The 25,869-nt window shown below is 37.7% G+C and overlaps 3 protein-coding genes across 10 annotated transcripts in view; 2 read left to right on the plus strand and 1 right to left on the minus strand.

The window, feature by feature from the left end:
- The first annotated feature begins 457 nt into the window (after positions 1-457).
- On the plus strand, positions 458-6,228 carry LOC124645871 (probable RNA helicase armi). The gene is made up of 6 exons (XM_047185838.1): positions 458-724; positions 818-1,257; positions 1,869-2,281; positions 2,492-2,644; positions 2,877-5,162; positions 5,246-6,228. Exons 2-6 carry the CDS (start codon positions 1,074-1,076, stop codon positions 5,609-5,611), a joined length of 3,402 nt encoding a protein of 1,133 aa, XP_047041794.1. The 5' UTR covers positions 458-724; positions 818-1,073; the 3' UTR covers positions 5,612-6,228.
- Positions 6,229-8,939: 2,711 nt separating this feature from the next.
- Positions 8,940-24,500, plus strand: LOC124635197 (protein hook). 3 transcript variants are annotated; one of them, XM_047171022.1, is made up of 13 exons: positions 8,940-9,210; positions 9,891-10,043; positions 10,655-10,771; positions 11,033-11,127; positions 12,417-12,542; positions 13,474-13,761; positions 14,708-14,959; positions 15,184-15,364; positions 19,188-19,318; positions 20,165-20,309; positions 20,888-21,070; positions 21,407-21,512; positions 21,802-24,500. In XM_047171022.1, the coding sequence occupies exons 1-13, from the start codon at positions 9,114-9,116 to the stop codon at positions 22,034-22,036; spliced, it is 2,109 nt and encodes a 702-aa protein (XP_047026978.1). In that variant the 5' UTR covers positions 8,940-9,113; the 3' UTR covers positions 22,037-24,500. The 3 variants fall into 3 exon arrangements, with proteins under 3 accessions (XP_047026978.1, XP_047026995.1, XP_047026986.1); XM_047171039.1 differs by having other exon boundaries at positions 12,426-12,542; XM_047171030.1 differs by having other exon boundaries at positions 8,941-9,210; positions 20,888-21,061.
- An 82-nt stretch (positions 24,501-24,582) lies between these two features.
- LOC124635162 (cytosolic carboxypeptidase 1-like) overlaps positions 24,583-25,869 on the minus strand; it is a 52,652-nt gene continuing 51,365 nt past the window's right edge. For all 6 annotated transcript variants that reach the window (XM_047170996.1, XM_047171004.1, XM_047170979.1 and 3 more), the window contains one exon: positions 24,583-25,155. In XM_047170996.1, coding sequence (XP_047026952.1) covers positions 25,077-25,155 — 79 coding nt within the window. In that variant the 3' untranslated portion in view covers positions 24,583-25,076. The remainder of the gene's footprint in view (positions 25,156-25,869) is intronic.

Consider the following 25,869-nt stretch of genomic DNA (forward strand, 5'->3'; position numbering starts at 1 on the left):
ACTAGGGTGCCCATAAATTCTTGTAATGCGTCAAAATATGTGTGGTGGATTCTAAAACTGTTGTAAGTACATACTATTGTTATAGCTTCCCAAAAAATGAAGAAAGGCGACATAAATGGCTCAGCAGTCTATATGTGAGGCAAAAATACAAAAAAATCAGTCTTCACTTCGAATCTTCCTGCTTTTATACTGCTAATTCCCAACAATTATTAAAAGCCTAAATTAGTATCTTAAGGTAACAAACTGCGTAAGTTCAATACCAATCTGTGTTTAATAATCTTAGCAAATTCGGATTTGTCTCATATAGCTTAATCTCGTAGTCACCCTGTTAGAAAGGGACAGTAGGCCTCCGTACTATCTGCTTCACTCGGCTCGTTTTTTGGGTATTAGTGCGCAGTCCTGTTTACTATATTACGTCTATGTGTTTCTGTCTGACAAAAGTGTCAATGTCAAATGGTCAACTTTAGTTAGCTGACTTTAGCTCGTTTTGTTATATAATTGTTTGATGGTTTTCATTTCGCTGAAGCGGATTGGATTCTCTGCCTTTGTTCTTGCTTGAGAATTTCATGTGTTTTGTAACTAAATAACGCCAACTAATTAAATTTGGATATAAAAACCAAAGGAGTATGTGGACAGCACAATATCTGCTTTAATTCTGATGATGTCTACTTCAAGTAACATTTCGCAGTCTACTTATTCTCCTTCCGAACCAGAAACTCCTCAAGTAATTCATTTTTTAAATTCTGGTTTAGCTATTAATATTATATTTCTATTTTTATATAACTTTATTAACTGTGTGATTATTTTCTGATTTCAGAACACGGCACAAAGTAGAATTCAGAATTTTGACCAATCTCTTAACCATGCGGATCTTGGGCTGAGCATCGAACAGTCAATGAAGAATGCTCAAAAAGAGATGCACCAAAAACGAATTCAAGCATTAAGGAAAGAGCTTGACTATCTCAAATCTACAGAATGGGAGTTTGAATATGACAAAGGATTTGTCCAATAACAAAAAATCTATTTTAATTTTTCTTTTACTTACCTAGCTGTAAAAATAAAAACCAAACACAATGTTTTCATATATAAAGTCATTTTTTAATTATTTCTTTTCTAACAATGCATTTGAAGAATATGATAAGGAAATGGAAAACTATCTGGCTGATGAACTTGTTAAACTTGATTTGGAACAAGAGGAAAGCTCAGAGGTTGCAGATGTACAGGATATACCTAGAAACAACTGTTTTGAACGGACGGGTGAGATCTTTCATTTATTTATATAGCTCTATTGCCTTTGCATTCTTAGTAACTCTTTCAGAATCATACAAATTATTTAATATGTGATCTCTTCCACAATTCATCTGACTGGCCTCTATACTTAGTGTCTGAACCTTTAAAGATTATGAGATTTTTTTTTTCCCTCTGCTGGGCACAGGCCTCCTCTCACACGGAGAAGGATTGTGCATTAATCCCCACGCTTGCTCAATGCGGGTTGATGATTTCAGACTATATAGTCCAGGTTTCCTCAAGATGTTTTCTTTCACCCTTTTATCAGCCATTGGTGTCTAAGATATACTTAGAAAGTACTTACAAAACTTAGAAAAGTTGCATTGGTACTTGCCTGATCTGGATTCGAAACCGCGCCCTCATACTCGAGAGGTTGGTTCTTTGCCCACTAGGCCACCACGACTTGTAAGAGATACAGATGGCATTGAATTTAAAACTTTACTTTCCATGAATCCTTGGAGATTTCTATAGAATAAGTACTTTTAGTGTCATTCTAAACAGGAACTTTGAAAGCCCAGAAGCAGTTGTTTCCAGTATTTTTAATTTTACGAATAAAACATTAAAATAAATATTAATTTCAGGTCTAATAACATACATAAGTGAGGAAGGCAATTATGTTCTTATCGATGGAATGCTTTATTTTGACATTACCGCTTGTTCCGTAAACCTTAACCTAAATGACAAGGTTCTCTACTTATGCTACAAAAAATCCAAAGACTCGCTAGTTGTAGTAAGAATTCTTGAGAACCAAGGTGAACACTGGGGTGATTTTGACTTAGAAGTTGATGAGAATGGCTACAAGGTCATCGAACATGTAATCATTGGTGAAGTACAAACTCGACAAGACCGCTACGTCATCATAAAGGAGAGTGACCTAAAATTCAGCCTGGATGATGTTGTTGCCACTTTTGTACCTATACAAGGAGATATGTTGGAAATGATGTGTAAGGTTCAGTATGATGAGGATAATCCTATGGATATATCATCTAATATGGTGAGTCTATCCTTTCATTAGCTACTGAAGTCAGTTCCCCAAAACCGAAAATATTTTACAATACTCAATTGTTCTAAAAAAGCCTTTGAAGAAAACAACATTTGGACCTCTGGACCGACATATCTAAGTCATATATTTTCATGATAGTTATGACCTATAAACATTTTTTTTTTATTTATAGTTCCTTTAAAACCTTTTATTTTTCAACAGGTGGTAGAGGTACTCTCATTCCGACCACTAAGGAGTAAAGTGATATCTACAGTAATAACTTCATGGAATGGAGAACAGGGGAGTTGTGATAAACAAATATTTTTTAACAAACACTGTGTGGTCACTGGCGGTGAACCTCATGTTGGAGCGAGGGTAAGACAAAACAAAATTGCATAATGTGGAACATCATTCTTAATTCTGTTAGCTTTTGAAGTATCATAAGAAATAAAAACCACCCAAATATTTATTACAATATAAGTTCAACATTATTATCAATACTTCCATAAACACTTGATCCAGAGCCCAATATTAAGCTGATTTTGTAATCAGAGATATCATGGTATTTTATGGAACACTTATTTGATGTTAATATCAACTATTCCAGGCTTTTGTAGAAGCTGTTGAAAGTAATCAAGGTTCATTCTCATGGAGAGTCATCAAAATGGACATAACAGAGAATGCAAAAACAATTACTGAAAGCGCTCCCATCATAGACGATATAGAGGAAAGAAGTTTAGCAACTGAATCACAGAATAACATAGAGGTTACATACCCTCTAAAGTTCGATAATGTAAACTTTAATGAGAAGCCCCAACTAACTCTTGCTATAACAAATAAAAGTAATCAACAAATAGTAATGTATAGATGGATGCTGCTATGCAAAAAAAGAGATTCGCAAATCAATATCTATCCGCCTTTACCCAACTCGGTTAGATTAATGCCTAATAAAACATTTAACTTTACCGTGACTTGCCATCCCAAGTTTTATGGAAAGTTTAAAGAACACATGATAATAATATTCAGAGGTTTTAAAATCGAGAGATTAATCGAAATTAACATCTCAAGTGACAATATTGATGCAAGGGATGATTCATCAGTGAATGGCAGTCCTTACCGAAATATATCTGAGGTAAATCAGATTATGAAGGAAATGAGAAATGGATATAATAAATCTTATGTACCCGGTGTTCCTTTAAAAAAAAACCCAAACTTTATTTCTGTCAGATTGGGACAGTTTAATATACCAGAAAAAGTGTGGTCAGCAGTCATAGGCAATGAATATGAACAGCTTTCAGACCACAATGCAATTTTAGAGAGGATTGAGACACGTTTACCTTGCCTACTAAATTATTTAAACATCAGCAATTATATGGACAGATGGCACATTCTTTTGTACTTGGAAGAGATTCAAGCAACAATAAATATGAAAAATTTCAACATGCCATCCGCATTTTTAGTGAGACATCATGAGTATCTGGGTGTTGAAATCAAAAAGCTGTCTGAAAGGAGGCCCTCTTTAATTATTGGAGATAAAGTTATTGTAAAAGACATATGGGACGATAAGGCTTCATCGTATGAAGGCTACGTCCACGTTATCAGAGGAGACTTGTTACTAATGAAGTTTCATCCGCGATTCCATGAAAGTTATCAGGGTGGTGATGTCTCTGTAGAATTCCATTTTAATAGGACTACGCTAAGAAAAGCACACCACGCAATTAATTTGGCAATAACTAATCTGGGACCAAATGTCTTGTTCCCATCTCGCTTAGTAACACGGCCCCCACAAGTCCCATTGGAGAAATTAGCTACGATGAAATGGTTCAATGAAAAACTGAACCATTGTCAAATGGTAGCTATAAAAAATATTTTGATCGGGGAATGTCGTCCAATGCCATATTGCATATATGGACCACCAGGCACCGGTAAAACCATCACTGTTGTGGAGACATTGTTGCAAATACTTACCCTCATACCAGATAGCAGAATTTTAGTAGCAACACCATCAAACAGTGCAGCTAATCTAATTACAGAAAGACTTTTACAATACAGGAACAAATTTTCTAGCTCCATAATCAGACTTATTGCAAACTATATGGTTGATTCAGAAAACATTCCAGAAGTAATAAAACCTTTTTGCGCCACTCTAAACATCGCAAGGGAAAATACCCATAGACCAACTCACACGGTTCACGATGGTATTAATATGAATGTACCTGCTTCTTACGTAGCGAGATATCGAGTTACCATTGGAACTTGTAACTGTCTCGGGTCACTCCTCCAAATGGATCTACCTAAAGGACACTTCACCCACATCATTGTGGATGAGGCAGGACAAGCAATAGAACCGGAAATTATGATTCCCATGACTTTTGTCAACAAAGAAACTGGTCAGATAATTTTAGCGGGTGACCCTATGCAGCTTGGGCCTGTCGTAGTGTCTAAATATTGCCTTGACTTTGGCATGGACATATCTTTCCTATCCAGAATACTAGAAACATTCCCATATCAAAAAGACTTTGCGGCTTTCGAAAACGGGTTTAATAACAGGTTGGTGACACAGTTGACCGACAACTACAGGTCTCTGCAAGAAGTTCTTACTTTGCCCAGTGAAATGTTTTATGATTCAACTTTGGTTGCTAAGTTTGATCGAAGTACGCCATTTGTACCGAAGATACTTGATGTCGTTTCGGAAATATATGAAATAGCTGACAACACTAAAACCGGTGGTATTTTTGTGCATGGCGTCAAAGGCAATAATGCTAAAGCTGTGGACAGTCCTTCTTGGTATAATCCCGAAGAAGCTTCCATGGTTGCATTGACTGTCTGTAAGCTATACAAGAATAATATACAGCCTGACGAACTTGGCATAATAACACCTTATGTAGCTCAGGTAATTACTTATCCTAAATTCGAAACCAATAAAAATAGAAACCCTGTATCTTACTGCCATCTAACTAATGCTAATTTTTGCAGATAAAACACCTACGACGTCTATTCGACCATATGAAATTACGGCGTCCGAAAATCGCCACAGTCGAAGAGTTTCAAGGACAAGAGAGGCCTCTTATTATCATTTCCACCGTGCGCTCCACCGAGTCTCTCATAGCTGAAGATCAGAAACACTCATTAGGTTTTGTTAGAAGTTCAAAGAGGTTAAATGTCGCGATTACTCGAGCTCAAGTAGCTGTGATATTATTTTGTGATCCACATTTATTAAGCACTGACCCCTTATGGAAGAAAGTCATAAATCACGCGGTAAAAGAAAACAAATATATGGGATGCCAGTTTTTGCCTGCATGTAATGGGAGTAATGAGCAAAATATTGATGACTTAGAATAAGGATTGGTGAAGCTAATATTATCCTCCTGCTCATATCCCAATTTTATTTGGAGTCGGCGCAGCATGTTTTCTCCTTCCATACTTTTCTATTCATAATATATTCGGACCTTAACATACTACAATATGTTTTGGCATAAGTTTTACACCCGGCCGCCTGCCTGACGCTAACCCTGTTTGAGAATGCTATTGAGGTGGTTGGTCCGCCACCTTGGGGTAGCCCAAAGTGCTGGTGGAATTCACAAGGCCTCCGGGACGGTCACGGATTGGTGAAGCTAATAGTAACATTTTGATCAATCTTCCAAGCCTTTTCCCCACTATGTTGGGCGCCACTTCCAGTCTAACTGGATGCTGCTGAGCACACCAGTGTTTTACAAGGAGTGACTGCCCTATCTGACCTCAAACCCGGGCAACCCAATACCCTTGGTGAGACTGGTTCTTAGAGTTACTGGCTTCTGACTACCCGTAACGACCGCGAAGATTTTCACTGACAACCGGAACGTACAGTTTAACGTGGTATCCAAAACACAGTCATTGCTGAAACATAGTAAGATTTGAATCATAAAAAAAAAATTACATAAAAAATAATTAAAAATTATAACTGTACAGTATCATCAAAATTTGGTTCAGTAGTTTTTGTCTTTATGATTGATGTTCATATGTCCAAACTGTCACACTTGTATTATTAAATAATACAAGCGTGACAAAGGACAATGGGCGATTCCGGTCCAAATGTCCACCACGAAGGAGACCTATATGGCCAGATAGCCCGTTAAATATAGAACATTTTTTGTTATGAAAGTAAAAAAAAATATAATGCCAGAAAAAAGTTAGGTATAGCAAAATCAAATAAAACATTTTATAGATTTTTTCAATTACTTTTCGTGATGTTCGATTTTCGTACTTTCTGTAACTTCTGACAAAATAGAATTGTTCATTATTAGAGAGAAGACACCACCAGTTACATCGAACTTTCTCAGATCCAGGAACCGCTGGGTATTTGAATAAACTCAGCGGTTCCTGGATCTACACTTCTGGCGCCTCAATTGGTTAGTGATTCGTACATCCATCGGGCAAAAAAATATGGGCTGTTTATATGCAAATGTGTTTTACTCATCTTAGTTTTAGATAAAATGCGGAAATAGAAGTGGAATAAAATATAAAAATAATAATGATATCATACAAAAACTACCAAAAATTAAGAATACATTTTTGGCTATAACTTTTTTTTGGCATTGTTTTTGTTTTACTTTCTTAGTAAAAGTAACTCTAAATTAAATGGACCCTTTAATTATATAGGTCTCGTTCGTGGTGGACATTTGGACCAAACTTCATACATCCTTGCCCAATCTCCTTTTGTAAAAGCCTGAGAGCTTAAAAATGCTTAGTGTATTTTTATGTCAAAACCACACACAAAAATTCCACAATTCATAAGTTATTAAATGTCAATAATGTATTTTTGAATTTCTGTAACTTGATGCGCATTGTTTTCTTACTTGTAATATTGAAACTTCCTAAAGGAACTTTATGCTACTTTAAGGCCACTGCCATAACGTTTACTTGTAATTTTAGAAGCATCTCACCTGGGCCCCGATTCTCCTAAGTTAATAATGTCAAAATCGAATAGAAATCGAATCGCAATATGATCGCAATAGCAGTATTAACCATATCGGGCATTCTGCTACTAATAAAAGACCAATCGTATTCGATTGACATTTGATTGGTCTGCTATTTTGGTCTGTACGGTAGTTTGCTGTACAATCATTTTGCAATCGTAAATCATTTGCAGACAAAATGATTCATTATTGAATGACAGAAAAGGATAAAAACGTTTATTTCGAAGAAAAAATAGCGGAATGCCACATACGCTTCAATCGTAATCGAGTCGGGATTGGATCTCAGTCGAATCGAGTCGAATGTGAATCGTACATATGTCGCTTAAGTAAAATTAGGAGAATCGGGCCCCTGGCTATGTATCTTAATTTGTGCTCTTACACAACTTGGTTGTCTATGGATTGATAAATAGATTACCTATTCCAAAAGTCATTTTTATTCAAAGACCTAATATTAATTGTTTACATTTGGTTTAAGATATTGTTAAGCATATTTTTAAATAAAAAATTATCTTCGTCTGATTTTGTAGTTTTTCTTTTTAATTGATTTGAAATATTGATGTACCTATATGTTATGTTAATGATGACGTGATTTGAATAATTATTTCACATTTAGAAAGCTACACTAGCTGCGCTGAATATGGGTTCTTTTATCCGGGTACGGAAAGTAGTTTCCCGGGTACACCTACTCCATCCATCCAATATGGTTGAAAATTCGCATGCCATTCATTTGATGTCGCTGAATGTGATCACCACTCGTGCCGCGCCACACCCCTCACAGAGTCAGAGAAGTAAAATAAACTAAATGATTATATACAGTGAAGTATGGAGACAGCAGTCGGGAACATCAAAGGGCATTAAAAAAAAATTGAAACACCCCCACTCCCAAATTTCTGGAGTATACCGTCAGAGGTAACACTAAAACGCGGAGACCTGTCCTGGGGCGGTCCGCCCATAGAGTATAGTAATAGACCCACTTGCCCCGATGTTAGTATGTACCTATATTTTAGTGTAGGTATGTACTACCATACATAGAGCTACATTAACTCGTGCGTAGGGAATGTATATAGAGATAGAGATTACACAGGGGTAGTACATACAAAAGCGAAATAAAGTTAATATATGTAGGTATCGCATGGGTATCCCTGTCGCTTCCAATTCACCCTTAGCACCTGTATGCGCCCCGCACACTTCGCACACAGGGGCCCTTTTCTTTGAAATAAACGTTTTTATCCTTTTCTGTCATTCAATAATGAATCATTTTGTCTGCAAATGATTTACGATTGCAAAATGATTGTACAGCAAACTACCGTATAGAAAAAAATTACCAAAATAGCAGACCAATCGCACATCAATCAAATGTCAATCGAATACGATTGGTCTTTTATTAGTAGCAGAATGCCCGATATGGTTAAAACTGCTATTGCGATCATATTGCTATTCGATTTCTATTCGATTTTGACATTATTAACTTAGGAGAATCGGGCCCCAGGGCTCCTCTAATGGACTATTGTGGACTTTTTGCTAAAAACATTCTTCGTAAAGGGAGTCACAACTATATTCATTTTTATGAAATTATTTGTGAATAACTTTTGCAGATTAAAATAATAAGAATTTATCGTACAACATTGTTAGTGGTATAGCTATTTATTACGTTTTTTCGAAAATATTTACTTTGACAGATCAGTCTGACTGGTGTTATTTTTCTGTGGTGTATTTTGTTTGACTTACTTCGTAAACGCACAAGCAGACGTCACGCGTTGCGGATTACGAAAAACATTTATTATTTCTAATCAATTTTGGCTTAAATAGTCCTTATTTTGCTAGAAATATAATGTTTACTACCAAGAAACAAAATAAGTAATACCAGTTCATAGAGCGTCATTATAATTATGTCCAGCATGGAGGCAAATGGTGCCGTTTTGTGTGACAATTTGATTAAGTGGTTGCAGACTCTAGATCTTAAAGCAAAACATGGAAATCCATCAGGTAATTGTTGTTTTAGCTTCCCACACTAACATTTGTTATGTTGGGATTAGAATTCAGGCCGTGAGTCCGGTGAATCCCGGCCCACATCCCTATTAGGCGTCGACCACTAAGTGGATAATTTCGTCACTTAGTTCTTGTTTTTATTTCATTGAGAAATCTTTCTCTCGTTTGCGGTATTGCTTAATTTGTAGTCATTTCTGCCATTGTACTCTCAAATGTTAATTTGAAACAATGGTCAAGTAATCTAGTGTATATTTCTGGGAAATCAGTAGACACTCAAGGTACAGTGACAATCTATAGTGCTATTGTAATCTGCCCACACACAGTGACATCTAGACTGAAACTGGAAGTGAGAAATAATTGTTGATGAAGTGAATGTTAAGCATATTGGCTTTATTAATCAATTTTAAGCACAATAAATATTCTAATGATTGTGACTGTGACTATAGTTACCTTGAACTTTTTTAAAATACATTTATTAGTCAAGTGACATAGTATACATAGAGTTTGACATTGGAAATGAAGATAAATTCAATTATAGCTTAATCTTTTCAACCTGTATACTACAATTACATAAATAAATAATCAATATTGTACACAATTCCTACACGAAAATCTGTGTAGCTAAATGTTTGTAAAACTACTCAACTGTTTTCTTAATTGTTTGTTTATGTTTTCAGAACTGTCTGATGGGGTGGCGATAGCAGAGGCTCTCACACAAATAGCACCAGAATACTTTTCACCCGCGTGGAATTTGAAAATCAAAACAGATGTTGGACACAACTGGAGGTTAAAAGTTAGCAACCTGAAAAAAATATTGGAGGGTGTTGTAGGTATGTTCTCAATGAAATAATCTGTTTCCGTTATTTCATTATGAAGACCAAAACAACTTGACACATTAATGTAGATTTTCTAGGTTTCTTGTGTCAAGTCATAACTTCTTGTAACATCTTAGTCATTGAAAACTATAAGCATGTCTTCAATGCAAGCAATTCACATCTTAAATTGGGCATGTTGGTAAAATAACTTTAAAAACTTCTATCAAAAATGTACTGAAGTACTATTCAGTCAAACAGTAGATGAGTAATTGAATTGCTAATGTTTTCATTAATTGTTTATTCTTTCAAGAACAATGTTTTATCTTGCACTATTAAGTGTCTCCTTCAATGCCACATTAGACATTAACATAAAACACGAATTATTTTGGGCAGGATACTAAAAAACAACACATTTCCTTGGAGCTGCAAACTATGTTAATTCATTGTGTTGCTAGGCATATTTATCACATCATTTTTTATCTTTTCCTTTGTTTAATTTGATAAACATATTGGCTAATTAAACAAAAGATTGCTAAATACAATATAGCTAATTCTATTAATATAATACCAATGCAAATTTTTTTGTAGCTAGAATTGCCATAGACAATAATAAATGTTTGTTGCAGATTATCATCAGGATATTCTAAATTTAAGTTTACAAGAGTTTTCAAGGCCAGATGTAGTAAATATAGCGGAGACTGCAGATGCAGCTGACTTGGGGAGACTGCTACAACTCGTATTAAGTAAGTTTATTTTGGTATCATGGAACTGTTTGCTCATATTCCTTGAGAAGAGAATAAAGGTGACATACTCTTTTTTCTAAATCAACATACTATTTTATACTTTTAGATAATAATGATCTTGGGTAAAATAAATATTTTCTTGATCTTTGAAGACTCAATCGCTGATGCTTCCACCCTAAAAAGGGAAAATTTTATGAACAATAAATGTAGGTATATTTATAAGTCACAAACAAAATTGTAAACAAATCCTTCTGTATTCAGGTTGTGCAGTGAATTGTGTAAAAAAAGAGGAATACATCACAAGAATTATGGAAATGGAGCTATCATGCCAGAGATCGATAATGCAAGCTATACAGGTATGATATATGCAAACCACTGATTTGCATTCAGAAAACGGTCCTATTGTTTGTCTTTTAAGGACACTAGAAACTGAGAAAGTTGCAATTTATATGTATTAGAATAAGTCATAGGGCACAGTTTGTGGTCTTATATTGTTGGCACTGAGCACATATTTTAGGTATATTAGATTTAGATATTTATTGGATATAATAAAGCTTTGTATTAGACAATTCGACTACTGTACTTTTCCCCTAAGGGAGATTTGATAGACACATAATAGGGAATTAATTTGGCATAGTATGTTTAGGAGTAAGTATGTAATAAATCAATCATATAAAAATTACAATCTATATCTTTAATGGTGTTTAGAACTGAAACACTACATGTAGAATTTTTGTTAACTTTTTTTTCACTTATTTTGTTTTTTTCCTTGTATGTCTGGCAACACACCTATATGTAAGTAAACCACTGATAGTATTGCTATTTCTTAAAATGTTTATTAAATGGCATACAAAATGTTAGTGCACTGTATTGTTATAAAAAAGTAGTACATTACTGTTGACCTTGTGTTCACATTTGCAATCTAATTATACATTCACAAATTACAGTATGAATACAGTTATTACACTGGCGTGAGTGGTTTTTTGCTGAATGCCACATTTAGCATTTGCACACAAATTCAAACATTACACAGAGCAAGTATTAAAAGTATATAATATTTATTGTAAACAAGGACTGCTTATAATTAATGTAATGGATATGATCTATATTTTCCATTGCAGTCTAAATAAAAAGCAACAAATCCATTAGAAAGTCAAATAAATAACTTTACTGCTATATTTATTTGCAAAAAAGTGGGACAGCGCAGATTCCCCTCATTATAAGTAATAAAATAAATCTCAAACACTTTATCATCTTATCCATCCGTAACCAATTAGACTGACTTCTTATGCAATGTATAATTTAGTTCAGTCGACCGCCTTCACATGCATTGAACTATAATAGTATTACATTATATATTAGCGTACTTCGCTGTAATGTTCATCGTCGCAAGAGTTTAGTAAGCGTACTTTCTTGCTTCACGTCCAAAGTTGCATGCTCGCCACTGAGCGGCAAAGAAATTCAATTTTAGTTACGCTCATTTTTAATGTCCTTGGATCACGATACAGTGGGTGGTGGATACGACAATACGTTATGTGTCTGTCAGTGGTAGAATGTGGCGCCGCTGGCACGTGTTTACTTAAAAGTAAAAGTTACAGTGAAACGATCTGAGTGGTTTGTTTAGAATGTTATTATTTTGTGTTAGGAACTACAGACGTTAACGCTGGGCGTGAATCGTGGCAGTGTGCACTTGGAATCGCCGGCGGTCGAGCAGTCCGATGCGGAGATGAGAGAGGTCCTCGCGCAGAGGTGCCATGAACTCGACACGCAGGTTTGTTTACCTTCCTCTATATTATTATTGTTTTTAAGAACCATGATATGGATTAACGATGTGATTTACAGTGCTAAAGTGTTGCGAAACGGCAATTTATTTCATACTGTGTTGTTTATTTGTAATAACATAATTCATTATTTGGGTTAGATTTATGTACATGTATATTATGACTTTGTAAAAAAATGTTTTTGTGTAATTTATAGTATCTTCGTGATTTCTAGCTTTCTACTTGTTTATTAACATAAGCAGTATGTTTTTGTGAGATTCTGATTTTGCGTGTAGTCAATCTTGATCTGAGTATAAAACGCTCAAATAAGCCTCTGATGTTATCACTATTGGAGTTTAATTATGGCCACCTTATACGGACTGCCGAATGAATAAGATTGCCAGATGTCTATCAAACGATGAAGATTGGAATTCTTCTTCTTCCTGCCCTGTTCCTTATTTTATTTGGGGGGCAATATGTATTCCGCTTCCATTTCTCCCTGTCATTCGTCATACTGACACTCACTCCCTTCTTATTCATGTAATCTAAAACGCGTTCTAATACTTCAGGACTTAGACAGTAATATCTGAACAAACGAGATGCCTCTTTCAATGTTATGATAACCTTTCTGCATTGATAACATGTCGATATTTAATTAACACACTTCGTAACCAAATCACACTTCCAAAAAATTCAACAACGAATTAATCACAATATTTAATAATATAGTCACGTATTGTTTATCACTTTTTCTGATTGTTTAACTTTTATGACGACGAGGAACCAAATGTATGGAGTGCAACCGTTTAGATCGACGCGAACGTTGACACGAACCGTATTCCCAAATTGAATTTGCAATCATAATTTGAAAATCGAATAATGTTTAAACTCCATGTTCCTTCTGATACGCTTCAGTATAGACTGCAATCACTAAAATTCCAGGTGAAAATTTTGCAAGAAGAGAAGATGACGTTGCTTAGTGAGGTGGCTCGATTAACTGCGGCCCGGGAATCGGCTGTGGAGCCCGGAGACGCGGAACTGGATGACGCGGGCGCATCCCTAGGCCCTGCGCACGCGGGAACGTTGCGCTACACGACGATGCGAGCGCAACTTGATGCGCTAAAGGATGAATTGGACAAAGTTGAGCTACAACGGGATGATCAGCACGCGAGAGCTGATGCTTTGGAACGGGAGTTGGCGTTGATGAAGCTTAGGAATGAGGAACTGCAGGTCAGTTTGTTTAGAATACTAAGTACCTTGTTTTATAAATTGTGAAGTGAGCCTGTTTGTATACAATATTCTAAGCTAAAATAACTGGACCAATTTCTCACCGAAAAGGGTATTTATTTTCCGGATGCCCGAAAAGGGGATGAAGGTGCCGTCACGTGGTGGGAAATAGCTAGTGTATAAAATATCTAGTACAGTGACAGATAGATCTTAAATTGAAACTTCTTGAATATCTCAAATCTCTTTGCAAATATATTAACGCAAGATTACGAGCTTTATTTTCAACTCTGCGATATTTTTTGTCGGTCAAACCACTTATGGTCTTACTACAAAAACTTAAACATGTGTCAAACACTTGTCTAAGAAAAGTGTGGTTGCAAATGGACCTTAGTTCAACGTAATTGTTAAACTAACGTTTAAAAGTTTTTGTGGTAAGACGGTACATCTTTATTATTATACAAGCCTGATAATTAGCTAAATATTTGAAATGTGCAGAATATTTGCGATGCTCAAGGCTTTGGGCTTTGGGTAATAGTGCGTGTTAATTACACGTGTTAACTGTATTATTTATGTCTTGCGTAAAGGAAATCATAAACTCCAATACATATTCAAGAAATATTGCCTATACAACATTATATTGGCTATTATGGGGTTCGATTTGGTAAGAAAGTGTAGGGTCGGTTTCAAAATGAGTCTATGTACAGAATATACTACAAAAATGTTTCGTATAGGTACCTACTTCTCAACTAACTAATTGCAGTTAGCTCAATTAGCACCCATGTTTATGTTCGAGAATGCTAACTGGATAATACGCCTGTAATTAGTGACACAATTAATTATATTTATGCTAATACACTTGCACCGTTCCGTTACATAACGATTGCATAAACGTCTACAACTAGATGCAATTGTTATCTAATTCAATTAAAATTCAATTAATTCGTTGCAGATGGCAGCTTCCGAGAATGTGGCGTTAAAAGATGAGTTGGATGCGTTAAGAGAAACGGCTGCTAAGGCGGCTGCGTTAGAAGCTACGGTAGCTTCGTATAAGAAAAGGATGGAAGAACATGTAGACTTGAGAAGACAGGTGAAACTTCTAGAACGTGCTAATACGGAACACGTACAGCGTGCTATAGAACATGAACAGGCCGCCGCTAAGGCTAACGCGATACGAGCTCAGCTTGACATTTATAAGAAACAGGTAAGCAGCTTTTATAGCTACATAAGTTGAAATGTACCTCTTATAACTCACTAAAAATAAAAATAAAGAATAAAACACACAGTAATTTCTTAAGGAGTATATATTTATTTGTAGAAAAATATTTTGCACAAATTATGTGTTGCGCAATCTGCGCTAAAGTCAACATAACTTTGCGCATCTTTTTGTGATAAACTTGTATTCTCAATTTAAAACATTTTCTTCAGGTAATGGACCTAAACGAGAAGTTAGACGGCGAGATAACGAAGGCGGACAAGCTGGAGATAGAGAACAAGAAGCTGAGCAGCCGCGCGGCGTCGGTGCAGCGCGAGCGCGACGCGCTGCTGCACGAGCGCGACACGCTGCGGGACACCGTCGACGAGCTGCGCTGCTCTACTATTACTGCCGGTAACTATATAACACAAGCTGCAGATAGAGAACAAGAAGCTGAGCAGCCGCGCGGCGTCGGTGCAGCGCGAGCGCGACGCGCTGCTGCACGAGCGCGACACGCTGCGGGACACCGTCGACGAGCTGCGCTGCTCTACTATTACTGCCGGTAACTATATAACACAAGCTGCAGATAGAGAACAAGAAGCTGAGCAGCCGCGCGGCGTCGGTGCAGCGCGAGCGCGACGCGCTGCTGCACGAGCGCGACACGCTGCGGGACACCGTCGACGAGCTGCGCTGCTCTACTATTACTGCCGGTAACTATATAACACAAGCTGCAGATAGAGAACAAGAAGCTGAGCAGCCGCGCGGCGTCGGTGCAGCGCGAGCGCGACGCGCTGCTGCACGAGCGCGACACGCTGCGGGACACCGTCGACGAGCTGCGCTGCTCTACTATTACTGCCGGTAACTATATAACACAAGCTGCAGATAGAGAACAAGAAGCTGAGCAGCCGCGCGGCGTCGGTGCAGCGCGAGCGCGACGCGCTGCTGCACGAGCGCGACACGCTGCGGGACACCGTCGACGAGCTGCGCTGCTCTACTATTACTGCCGGTAACTATATAACACAAGCTGCAGATAGAGAACAAGAAGCTGAGCAGCCGCGCGGCGTCGGTGCAGCGCGAGCGCGACGCGCTGCTGCACGAGCGCGACACGCTGCGGGACACCGTCGACGAGCTGCGCTGCTCTACTATTACTGCCGGTAACTATATAACACAAGCTGCAGATAGAGAACAAGAAGCTGAGCAGCCGCGCGGCGTCGGTGCAGCGCGAGCGCGACGCGCTGCTGCACGAGCGCGACACGCTGCGGGACACCGTCGACGAGCTGCGCTGCTCTACTATTACTGCCGGTAACTATATATAGCCCGGTCAAAATAGACATAAAAGTAGTGGTCAAATAACAAAAATTCCCACAAAGTTGATTTTTGGTGGAGAGCTAGATTTGATCATTATAAATAAAATACTAAAAGTCCCCATCGATCCTATGTGTGCGTCAAAAGTTATTCGAGGTCAAATGTCAAAATTTTTGGTTTTTTGTGTTTTTTTCGAAAACGGTAAGTTTTATCAAAAAAAGACACCAGACCAAAGTTGTAGATCTTTAAATTTTCTACAAGAATGGCATTAACAGTTTTCTCATAAATCTTACCATTCCTGAGATATCGCGATTCAAAGAGTCACACTACACATGATATGCACATACAAGCCACGTATGTACGACGGCTGCCTTTAAGTTTTGTCGTTTGAAATAAGTATAGACAATCTAGTAGGTTAATACCATTTATTGTTTTTCAGAGAATTCTCCGCAATATTTAATGCACTTTTGCATGCATTAAACCCAGTTCTTGAAATATTTATTCCATTCTGAAGTGGGGGTAGTCAAATTGGCCGATTTGTATGAGTCAACAGCTTTTTCAGGTGTTCTGAAACGTTTACCACGAAGACTTTACTTAATTTTGGGGAATGTAAAACAATCGTAATGCCCACGGATCCATGTCACGGTATGTTACATATGGTCTGCGACAATTAATTGCCGCATAGCCTCGATATTATCTTGAGTCATATGGGGTTTTGAATTACCTTCACGTGGCTTGTCGCTGAGGCTAGATTGCCCACTTTTAAATCCTAAATATCAGCGCACTGCAGTCCTAAGGCATGGTTCTGCATTACTAAACACAGAACAAAATTTTTTCAACCGCTGAAGTCGCGCACAATCCGCTTTTAAAGTGTAAAAAATTATCGCATGCTAATTTTCCTTCGACATTTCCATTTTTATCCAGAAGACTGGGGTTGGAAATTGATACATAATATCTGGACCCTATTAAAACTTTACTCCCACCTGCTCCAGAAAAACTCCTGACATTATTTTTTGCAATTGCAAAAATGATTGTAGTATCAAATCATCCTCCGAGCCCTTTTCCCAACTATGTTGACTGTTGAGGTCAGCTTCCAGTTTAACCGGATGTAGCTAAGTACCAGTCCTTTACAAGGAGCGACTGCCCTATCTGACCCCCTTAACCCAGTTACTCGGGCAACCCAATACCCCTTGGTTAGACTGGTGTCAAACTTACTGGCTTCTGACTACCCATAACGACTGCCAAGAATGTTCAATGACAGCCAGAACCTACAGTTTAACGTGCCATCAGAAACACAGTCATTGGTGTCCAAGATATGCTTAGAAAGTACATATAAACTTAGAAAAGTTGCATTGGTACTTTTCTGACCTGGAATCGAAGCCACTCATACTTGAACGGTTGGTTCTTTACCCACTAGGCCACCACGAGTTTTTGTATGAATCTGATAAATCTAAAACAATCACAATAATAGTTAACCCAATAGTTAATATCAATAATGACATCATATTAGAACTTGACGACAATTATTCAATTAAACTATCCTAAAATTGTCATGACAGTTAGTGGAGTAGATCTACAGGGGAAACCACGATAAAAAAAACGCGCCGAGTATACTACCTCACAGGTGGCGTGGAAATGTGTGCATGTAATGTATGGAATATACTTTGAAGCGCGATATCTCAGGTATGGTAACATTTAGGAGAAAACTGTTAATGCCATTTTTGTATAAAATTTTATAATCTACAATTTTGGTCTGATGTATTTTTTTGATAAAACTTACCGTTTTCGAAAAAAACACAAAAAACAAAAATTTTGACATTTGACCTCGAATAACTTTTGACGCACACATGGGATCGATAGGGACTTTTAGTATTTTATTTATAATGATCAAATCTAGCTCTCCACCAAAAATCAGCTTTGTGGGAATTTTTGTTATTTCAAATGTCTATTTTGACCGGGCTAATAACACAAGCTGCAGATAGAGAACAAGAAGCTGAGCAGCCGCGCGGCGTCGGTAATTAGATAGCTATATTAGGCCGGCAATACACTGAGCGCTTGAATCAGTCACGAGCAATAGCTTCAAGCTGCGACCGCTCGAATCAGTTACAACTGCTCGGGCGGTTCTTGTATGTGCATCATTGAACTACGCAATTCACTGTGCAGGCGCAGCATGAAGCTGTCGCCCCTGAGTGCTTCAAGCGGTCTGTGTATTGCCGGCCTTAGGGCCTATGCACACCACGTTTTTTAAACGCGCCGTCGACGCGCGTTTGTAACGATACAGACGCGATACGCACGCAAGACAGACGCAGCCTGTAGACCTTTGCACACCTGTATACATACAGACGCGCGTGTGTAGCGATACAGACGCGATGCAAACGCGCGTGTGTAGCGATGTAAACGCACGTTTGTATCGATACAGACGCGCCGGTGACGCGCGTTTGCATCGATACAAAGGACAACAAACTGCTCTGCAGGATAAAAACGCGCCGTCGACGCGCGTTTGTATCGATACAGACGCGCCGGGGCCGCGCGTTTGTATCGATACAAACGACAATAAACTGCTCTGCAGTATAAAAACGCGCCGTTGACGCGCGTTCCCAAAACGCGCGTCGACGGCGCGTTTAAGAAACGTGGTGTGCATAGGCCCTTAGCGTTTAACGGACCAGCTTTTTCACGAAAATGTCTACTGACGATTATGGTAATTTTTCTCTAGGTGACAATTGGTTTGAGTTTCGCTAGAGTATTTTTAAAGATTTCAAACCATGGCTCAGAAAATCTGATACCTTTCGCACTTTAGCGGAAGGGAAATTTACTGACCCCTCAATTCATACCTCTAATATATGTTTGCCTTCAAAGGCTTCAAAAGCATATCCCTAGTGACTTAAATTTTTTAGTGGATAAATCCTATAACCGCCATATCGACCAATTCTAGGTGCAAATGAAGACAACGTGTCCCGGGAACTGATACCCAATGACATTAAGGAGCAGTTGATTCGGCTAGAACACGAGAACAAACTGTTACGACAGAACCAAGGCGCTCAGGCGGACACGGCTTCTGTACAAGTGAGTTATTTATGAAATAAATCTAAAAGTTCCCCATTCATATATCTAGTGTTTCGTACCTAATCACAAAAAAAAAAACCTATCACATATACTTTATGATATCTATGGCGAATTGTAAAAAAAAGTAACCTAATTCATTCAGTGGTTTGGTCACAGGAGTAATTTTTCGTTTTCATAATTTACAACATCATGTGTTAGGGTGCTTACATAAAGGAACAGGTTTCCGGTACAGACAAATCTGTACGGGTAGGTACCGATCAGCGCAGGTATAATATTTCAATACAATCCTATTCACTCACTTATAAAGAAACCGACAAGTTATAACCTGTTTCTTTCTCTATTTACTTTGTTTGGAAAAATCATTTGTTTATTTTTGCGTATTTTTTTTTTAATTAATCGATAATTTAATCGACACATCAACCAGTACATTAACGTGTTTGATTTAATGTGATTAGGTACGACACATCCGATATTTATTATCACAAGTTTTCTATAACGCGTAATATCAATGGGGGTACTTTAAAGAAACTTCCACACATTCAGATTAAATATTTATTTTGGATCTCCAACAAAAGATGTAGTACAAAGTATGTAGGTACACATAACATGACGTAGGTATAATAAAACAATGGGAATATTGTCGGTGTACTCGTTCACTTATATGAGATCATAGCATGCACAGTAATACTAGCTAAACTAACAAGTTACAAATGATAATCGCTTAAGAAACAAAATATACATATACTTCCTTATTGATTTCTTTCACGACAAACAAAAAAACAATGCCAAAAATTCCTAGTGCCATTTTATATTTCTCATTTGTTTTAAACATTGCAATAATTCTAGGCTATGTTAGAAGATTATGTGGCGAGGCTAGAGAAACAGCGAGCGATCAACCGCGAGGCGAACCAGCGCATTATGCAGTTAGAAGCCACGCTAGAAGCGCCGCATCCCAGGCTAGCGTCCGCTATTGAGGATAGCCAGAGAAAGTGTAAGTTCTCTTATGTCATACCATTAGTAACCCCAGTTTCTATAATAATAATCCATCCTCCGAGCCTTTTCCCAACTATGTTGGGGTTGGCTTCCAGTCTAACCGGATTCAGCTGAGTACCAGTGCTTTACAAGACTGCCTATCTGACCTCCTCAACCCAGTTACCCAGGCAACCCCATACCCCTTGGTTGGACTGGTGTCAGACTTACTGGCTTCTGACTACCCATAACGACTGCCAAGACCCTATTACTGCCAAGACTGCTATTGCCCCCCAAACCAACCTGCTGAAACCCCAGTTTCTATAATATTCTAGACTTAATTTTGAATGTTTAAATTGCTGACACACTTGATAAAATGACATAGGTACCAACCAAAGTACCTATAAACCCACCTACTAATGTGCCAACTGATGTACCAACTGACGTTCTAATTGACGTACCAACCGACGTGCCAGCTGAATTGCCATCTGACCTACCAACTGACCCCAACTTTAAAGCAAACTCACTTTCCAATTAATAATAACTAGCTGTTAGGTTTCTTCCGGTCTTTATTGTTACATATTTTTTTTATCTACACAGCATTACAAGTAGAAGAATTACAAGCGGCCTTAGCAGAAGAACGGCGGCGTGCCACGAAGTTGCAAGAGGCAATCGCGGCCAAGGACGCGGAACTACTCGCTACGGAGGACAAATACAAGAAGTGCCTTGAAAAGGCTAAGGAAGTCATCAAGTCGCTGGACCCTAGAGCTTCTGGTACGTTTAGTAAGTTTCAAAATAAGTACAGAATAAGTCGTTTTGTCCTGCCTAAAACAGAAATAGTTTTGTCGAACCGTGTTTAGTTATTCAATGACTACCTTATTCCCTATGGATTCTCTATGGAAACCATTACAACGTTCTCTAGATAGAAATTGGCCGAGGATAGGCAAATACGAGGAGTGTCGAGGGGCACTTCGCCCTACTTCGTAGAACTTTATCTCGCTATATTCCTTTCTCAATAGCTCCGATTAACTTTCCGGAGTATTTCACCTAGAAATCTCGTGAGCTGTGTGTGGAGGACGCTTTAAAATTAATGTTATATTTTGATCCTTTTGATTGCAGCTCAACAATCGCTGTCAGATATAACGTTGGGATATTCGCGTCCCGCGGGAACCGTGGCTGGACCATCGCGACCCGAGATCGTGCCTGCGCCCAGTAATAGGACCGAGTGAGTTTTACTATTATTTAATTTTACTATATTATTATTACACTGGCATATACGCATTATATCCCAAGACTTGTGTAGCTTTCTTTGCATTTGGCTTAACTAAATCATTTAACCCAGACTACGTTAGAATTGTCTCGTCTAACCAGATCCTATCTGACGTCAACCCACTTACATCGGTAACCACCTTTTGTTAAGGCAGGGTGTCACACTCTCGAGTCAGACAACCCATAACGACAGCCAAAGATATTAAAACTATGAAGATATAAAATAACACACATATTTCTTTTAGATGGAGCGGTTCAACCTCAGAGCCTGGCCGCGCCGGTGCCACCGAACAACGCTTACTAAGTACAGCTTGGTACACTCTCGGCGCCCGCTGTCACCGTGACGCCGTAGACACGCGGTTCACGCTGCTGTCGGCCGGCCACTCGTTCCTGGCCCGTCAGCGCCGTCAGCCGCCCCGCCAGCCGCCCCGCGCCCGCGCCTCCCCCGCCCCGCACGCGTCGCCCGCGCCCGCGCAATGACGTCACCTGATGTTGCGGCCAGCGCTGGTGATTGAGTAAGACCTCTTCTATACTCGTAAGTCCTGTTCTATACTTAACGTTCTATACTATGAACTTTGTGTATGGTTCGTGCCGAACTTAGTGGCGGCAGAAACTATTGTTAGTTTAATTGGCTTGACCACTTCAAGTGCCTGTCTGTACTCGGAGGTTAATTGCGAGCTGTCATTAAGTTTGGGTGGAGCTATACAAAAGCAAGCACGTTGTCCTAAAGCAGTTTCACACTGACGTATTTTGTTTGTCGCTCAGTTTGCCCTATCCGCGCGTATTCGGGTGTCATCGCTGGAACCAATAGTTGCCAGTCCTTTAAGCTCGCGCGTATAAAAGCACTAGTGTGTAACGGCCTTAGGGCAGTCGTGTCCTATAAACCTTTTCAGTGATCCATTTCTGTAATAGAGGTTTACTTCTAAAACCATTCCTCGGTGTACGTCAAACGTATTCTTGATTCAAAGACTTTTGTGCATCACACACAACTGTGCCGCAGTGCCCTCTTTACTAACCGCCTTACGTGGCTAACGTAATACCTGAGTATAGACTTGAGTGCGCTTCTGGACAGACTATACATAGTAGATATATATTTACATACTGTATTGTATATAATCGTGTATACTGTATTGATAACAATGGTCAGAGGACGAAGCCTTGAGTGTTCAGGACGGAATCAAACGTAGATATAAAGAATCCACAAGTGTTCCATTTCCCATCGGTTCGTGTGAACAATATGTTTATACGATTGGCGAGTGTATCTTTTGTAAATAATATTTGTGTGTGCGATTACGCTATTGTTGCTGGTCGCTGGTCGGTCCCTTCCATCTTCATTTAATTCTACGTCAATTGAAATTACATATGATTTTTGTATAATTATGCATGAGTGTGAATCCGTAACCGTTAATTGTGGGAGCCTGAAGTTATTGGCTGTTTTTTTTGCATTATGTAATATAACTGTGACCTAAGTAGACACTTTCTTACAATTATTTTATAATCAATAATGTCTCTTTGTATTAAAAAGACATTTTTTGAGTACTAATTTGCTCATATGTTTGTTAATTTAGATTAAGTTTGAACACATAAAATGTAACCACCTGGTTAACGTAGCCGTTATGTTAATAATTCATTGTGTGTATAAGGATTAGTTAATTCTATAAACCTTTAGTATAAATTGATGCATTTGTGATTTTCTAAGATGGCTAACATTTGCGATAAGGCAACAATTGGTGCATTCTTCTTTCTTTGTAGTCACACTCTTGGTAGAGTGGTCGTGGTCGTCAATTGGTGCATTACTTAGTTGATATTTGTTCAAATCACGTAGTAAAGCTCGCTCGCAATGGGATAATAAGTAGAATTCAAACTAGATGCAGCTGTTGCAAATAATAATGAATGTTACTAAAAAACGATAAAAAGAAGCACAAATAATTTTCGTACTTTATCACAATAGTTTTGGTATTGTTTCGAGATGCACAAAAGCGAAAACATATGAAATTATCGCTAATGTAAGCCAACCCAAACCCCTTATATAACGTTCAATATCTATTTACTCTCATTATTTGAACAGAATATTTTTCTCTTTACTAAACTGATTCGCAAATGGGACGGAAAAAGTTGCCTTTCGATGCAGAAACATTTCTGTCTCGCGGTGCTTCTCAATAGAAATTATGGAAGAAATATTTTGGAATATAGCCAAAAATGACTCCGATTTTATGGAGATATTTTGTATCTGCTTTACTCGCTTAAGCTCTAAGGGTTTACCATAAACTATAAATCCTATAAACGTAAAAGAGCAGGATATTTGCATTTTTTTCTTCTATTAAACGTATTAAGGGTTTAACGTGCAGGCGCGGAGCAGAATGCTATATTTTATGGGATTTAAAGTAATGGTTAAATCCCTGAGCCCATTTCCTCTCGTCCCTTCGAAATACAACGCCGCCAAGCGGACGTTGTGTCATAAACTAATAATTCGCTGATTTATAATCATCGTACTCTAATATTACAATACTTTTTTTGAACAATGACAATATTATTTTTTTGTTTAAAATCCTAGGTTAGGTTAATAAAGTGTGATCCTAGAACAAAACTTTGTGCACTATTACAATTTATTATTAAGATGATAATTATAATAATTTTTATAACATCGTTTTATATCAGTATTTTGTTAATATTTATAAATGTTGTAACCGGAGTCTTGTCTAACCAGAATTTATTATTTGTTAATTTTTAGAAAACTTATATTATCACATTAGCAATCAGTCGTCAATTTATTTTATCCGCATCGACTTTTCAATTTGTCTTTTTCATTAATTTGATTGGTATCCCTACCAGTTCAGTAATGGAATTTATTGTATTGATGCGAAGCAGTGCAAATTATTTATTTAATATTAGTATAAAATGTAATTTATTGTTAATGATGACAATATAGTTTTGAAATTTTTAATTTGCTGTTTTACTTATTTTGGACATTGAAAATTAATTCACTATCATAATGAAAAGGAGTTCATATAGAAAAACAAAATCCATAACGTGATTTCATAATTTATTTGTAATTGAGATCACAAGCCACTTAAAATTTAACTTATATCACATCAAACCAAACTAAACAATCTAAGTGGTCACGGCCTTACGATACACGGTCAAATTTAGTACACAACATGATAACTTAGGGCAACACTAAAATCACTAAACCAAAAATATCGTGTCAATAAATTCTTAGCAAAAAAGGCAGTCAATTTCTAAAATAATAAAAAATAAAGTATCTAAATTTCTAAGTAGATCCGCCTAAGTTACCAGGACTTATAAGAGCAAAACAGTTGTTTGGTGAAAGGTTTGTTTCTGAACTTGTAATAATTTTGTATCTATTACTCTTTTTAGACACGCAAGTAGATCTGGCTCATCACGAACACAGCCCCCGACTACACAACGTTTCGTTTACACTAGCTCGTGACACAGACCGCACCTGGCTTTATTATTTCCGTAGCAAGCGCTTAGCCTAAGGTTATAATATAAAGTCGAATTAGTCGAAGTCCTCATCAGAGTCTGTCTTCAAAACACTGTCTGAACCGGAGCCGGGCTCGCTGTCCACCGCAATCTCACTGAACAACAGAAAAACAACATTAATTATACAGCAAAACATATTAGATAACTGTTAGAAATGTTTGGCAAAAGCATCCATCATGATAAATATTAGTTCGAAATGCGCGCACGCTTCAAAAAAAAATTTCGAAGAAATGATTCCGTCAGAATTTCCTGTTTCCAAAAAATTAAAAACAAAATCCTCACAAGATGAATCGATCAATGCTAAATTAGTGTGTTAAGCCTGCGCGTGATTACGGGCATTAGCGATAGTTAACCCTAGCCCTTTTTAACACACGGACCATAATTTCGTACATTCTTAAGTTGGTAAGGGATACTTATGACTAACATAAGGCAGGTAGATAGTTGCGAAACTTGTATGTGATTATTATCTGTTCGCGTATACGAGTTTGTGTATCTTGTTCTCGTACCTTGAGCTTGTGTAAACAAGCTTAAATAATGCGTTCATGCAATATCGAGGGATATTCTTAATAGGTAATAAACTATCGATCGCATTCTGAACATCATTATTCCATGTTGTAAAACCTCCTACAAAAAAATTTTTACAAAATAGCAAAAATTTTGAAAACTCTTATTTTTTCGGTTAATTAGCTGAGAAATGTCAGTTCGTGTCATGTAGACTGTAATAGTAAATGGATAAGCAATTTTCATGCCTATATGTAAGTAAATAATGTGACGCTCAATTTTGTGGTCGTTATAGATAAAATCAGATT

The sequence above is a fragment of the Helicoverpa zea genome, chromosome 1, assembly GCF_022581195.2.
Source record: "Helicoverpa zea isolate HzStark_Cry1AcR chromosome 1, ilHelZeax1.1, whole genome shotgun sequence".
Taxonomy (NCBI): Eukaryota; Metazoa; Arthropoda; class Insecta; order Lepidoptera; family Noctuidae; genus Helicoverpa; species Helicoverpa zea.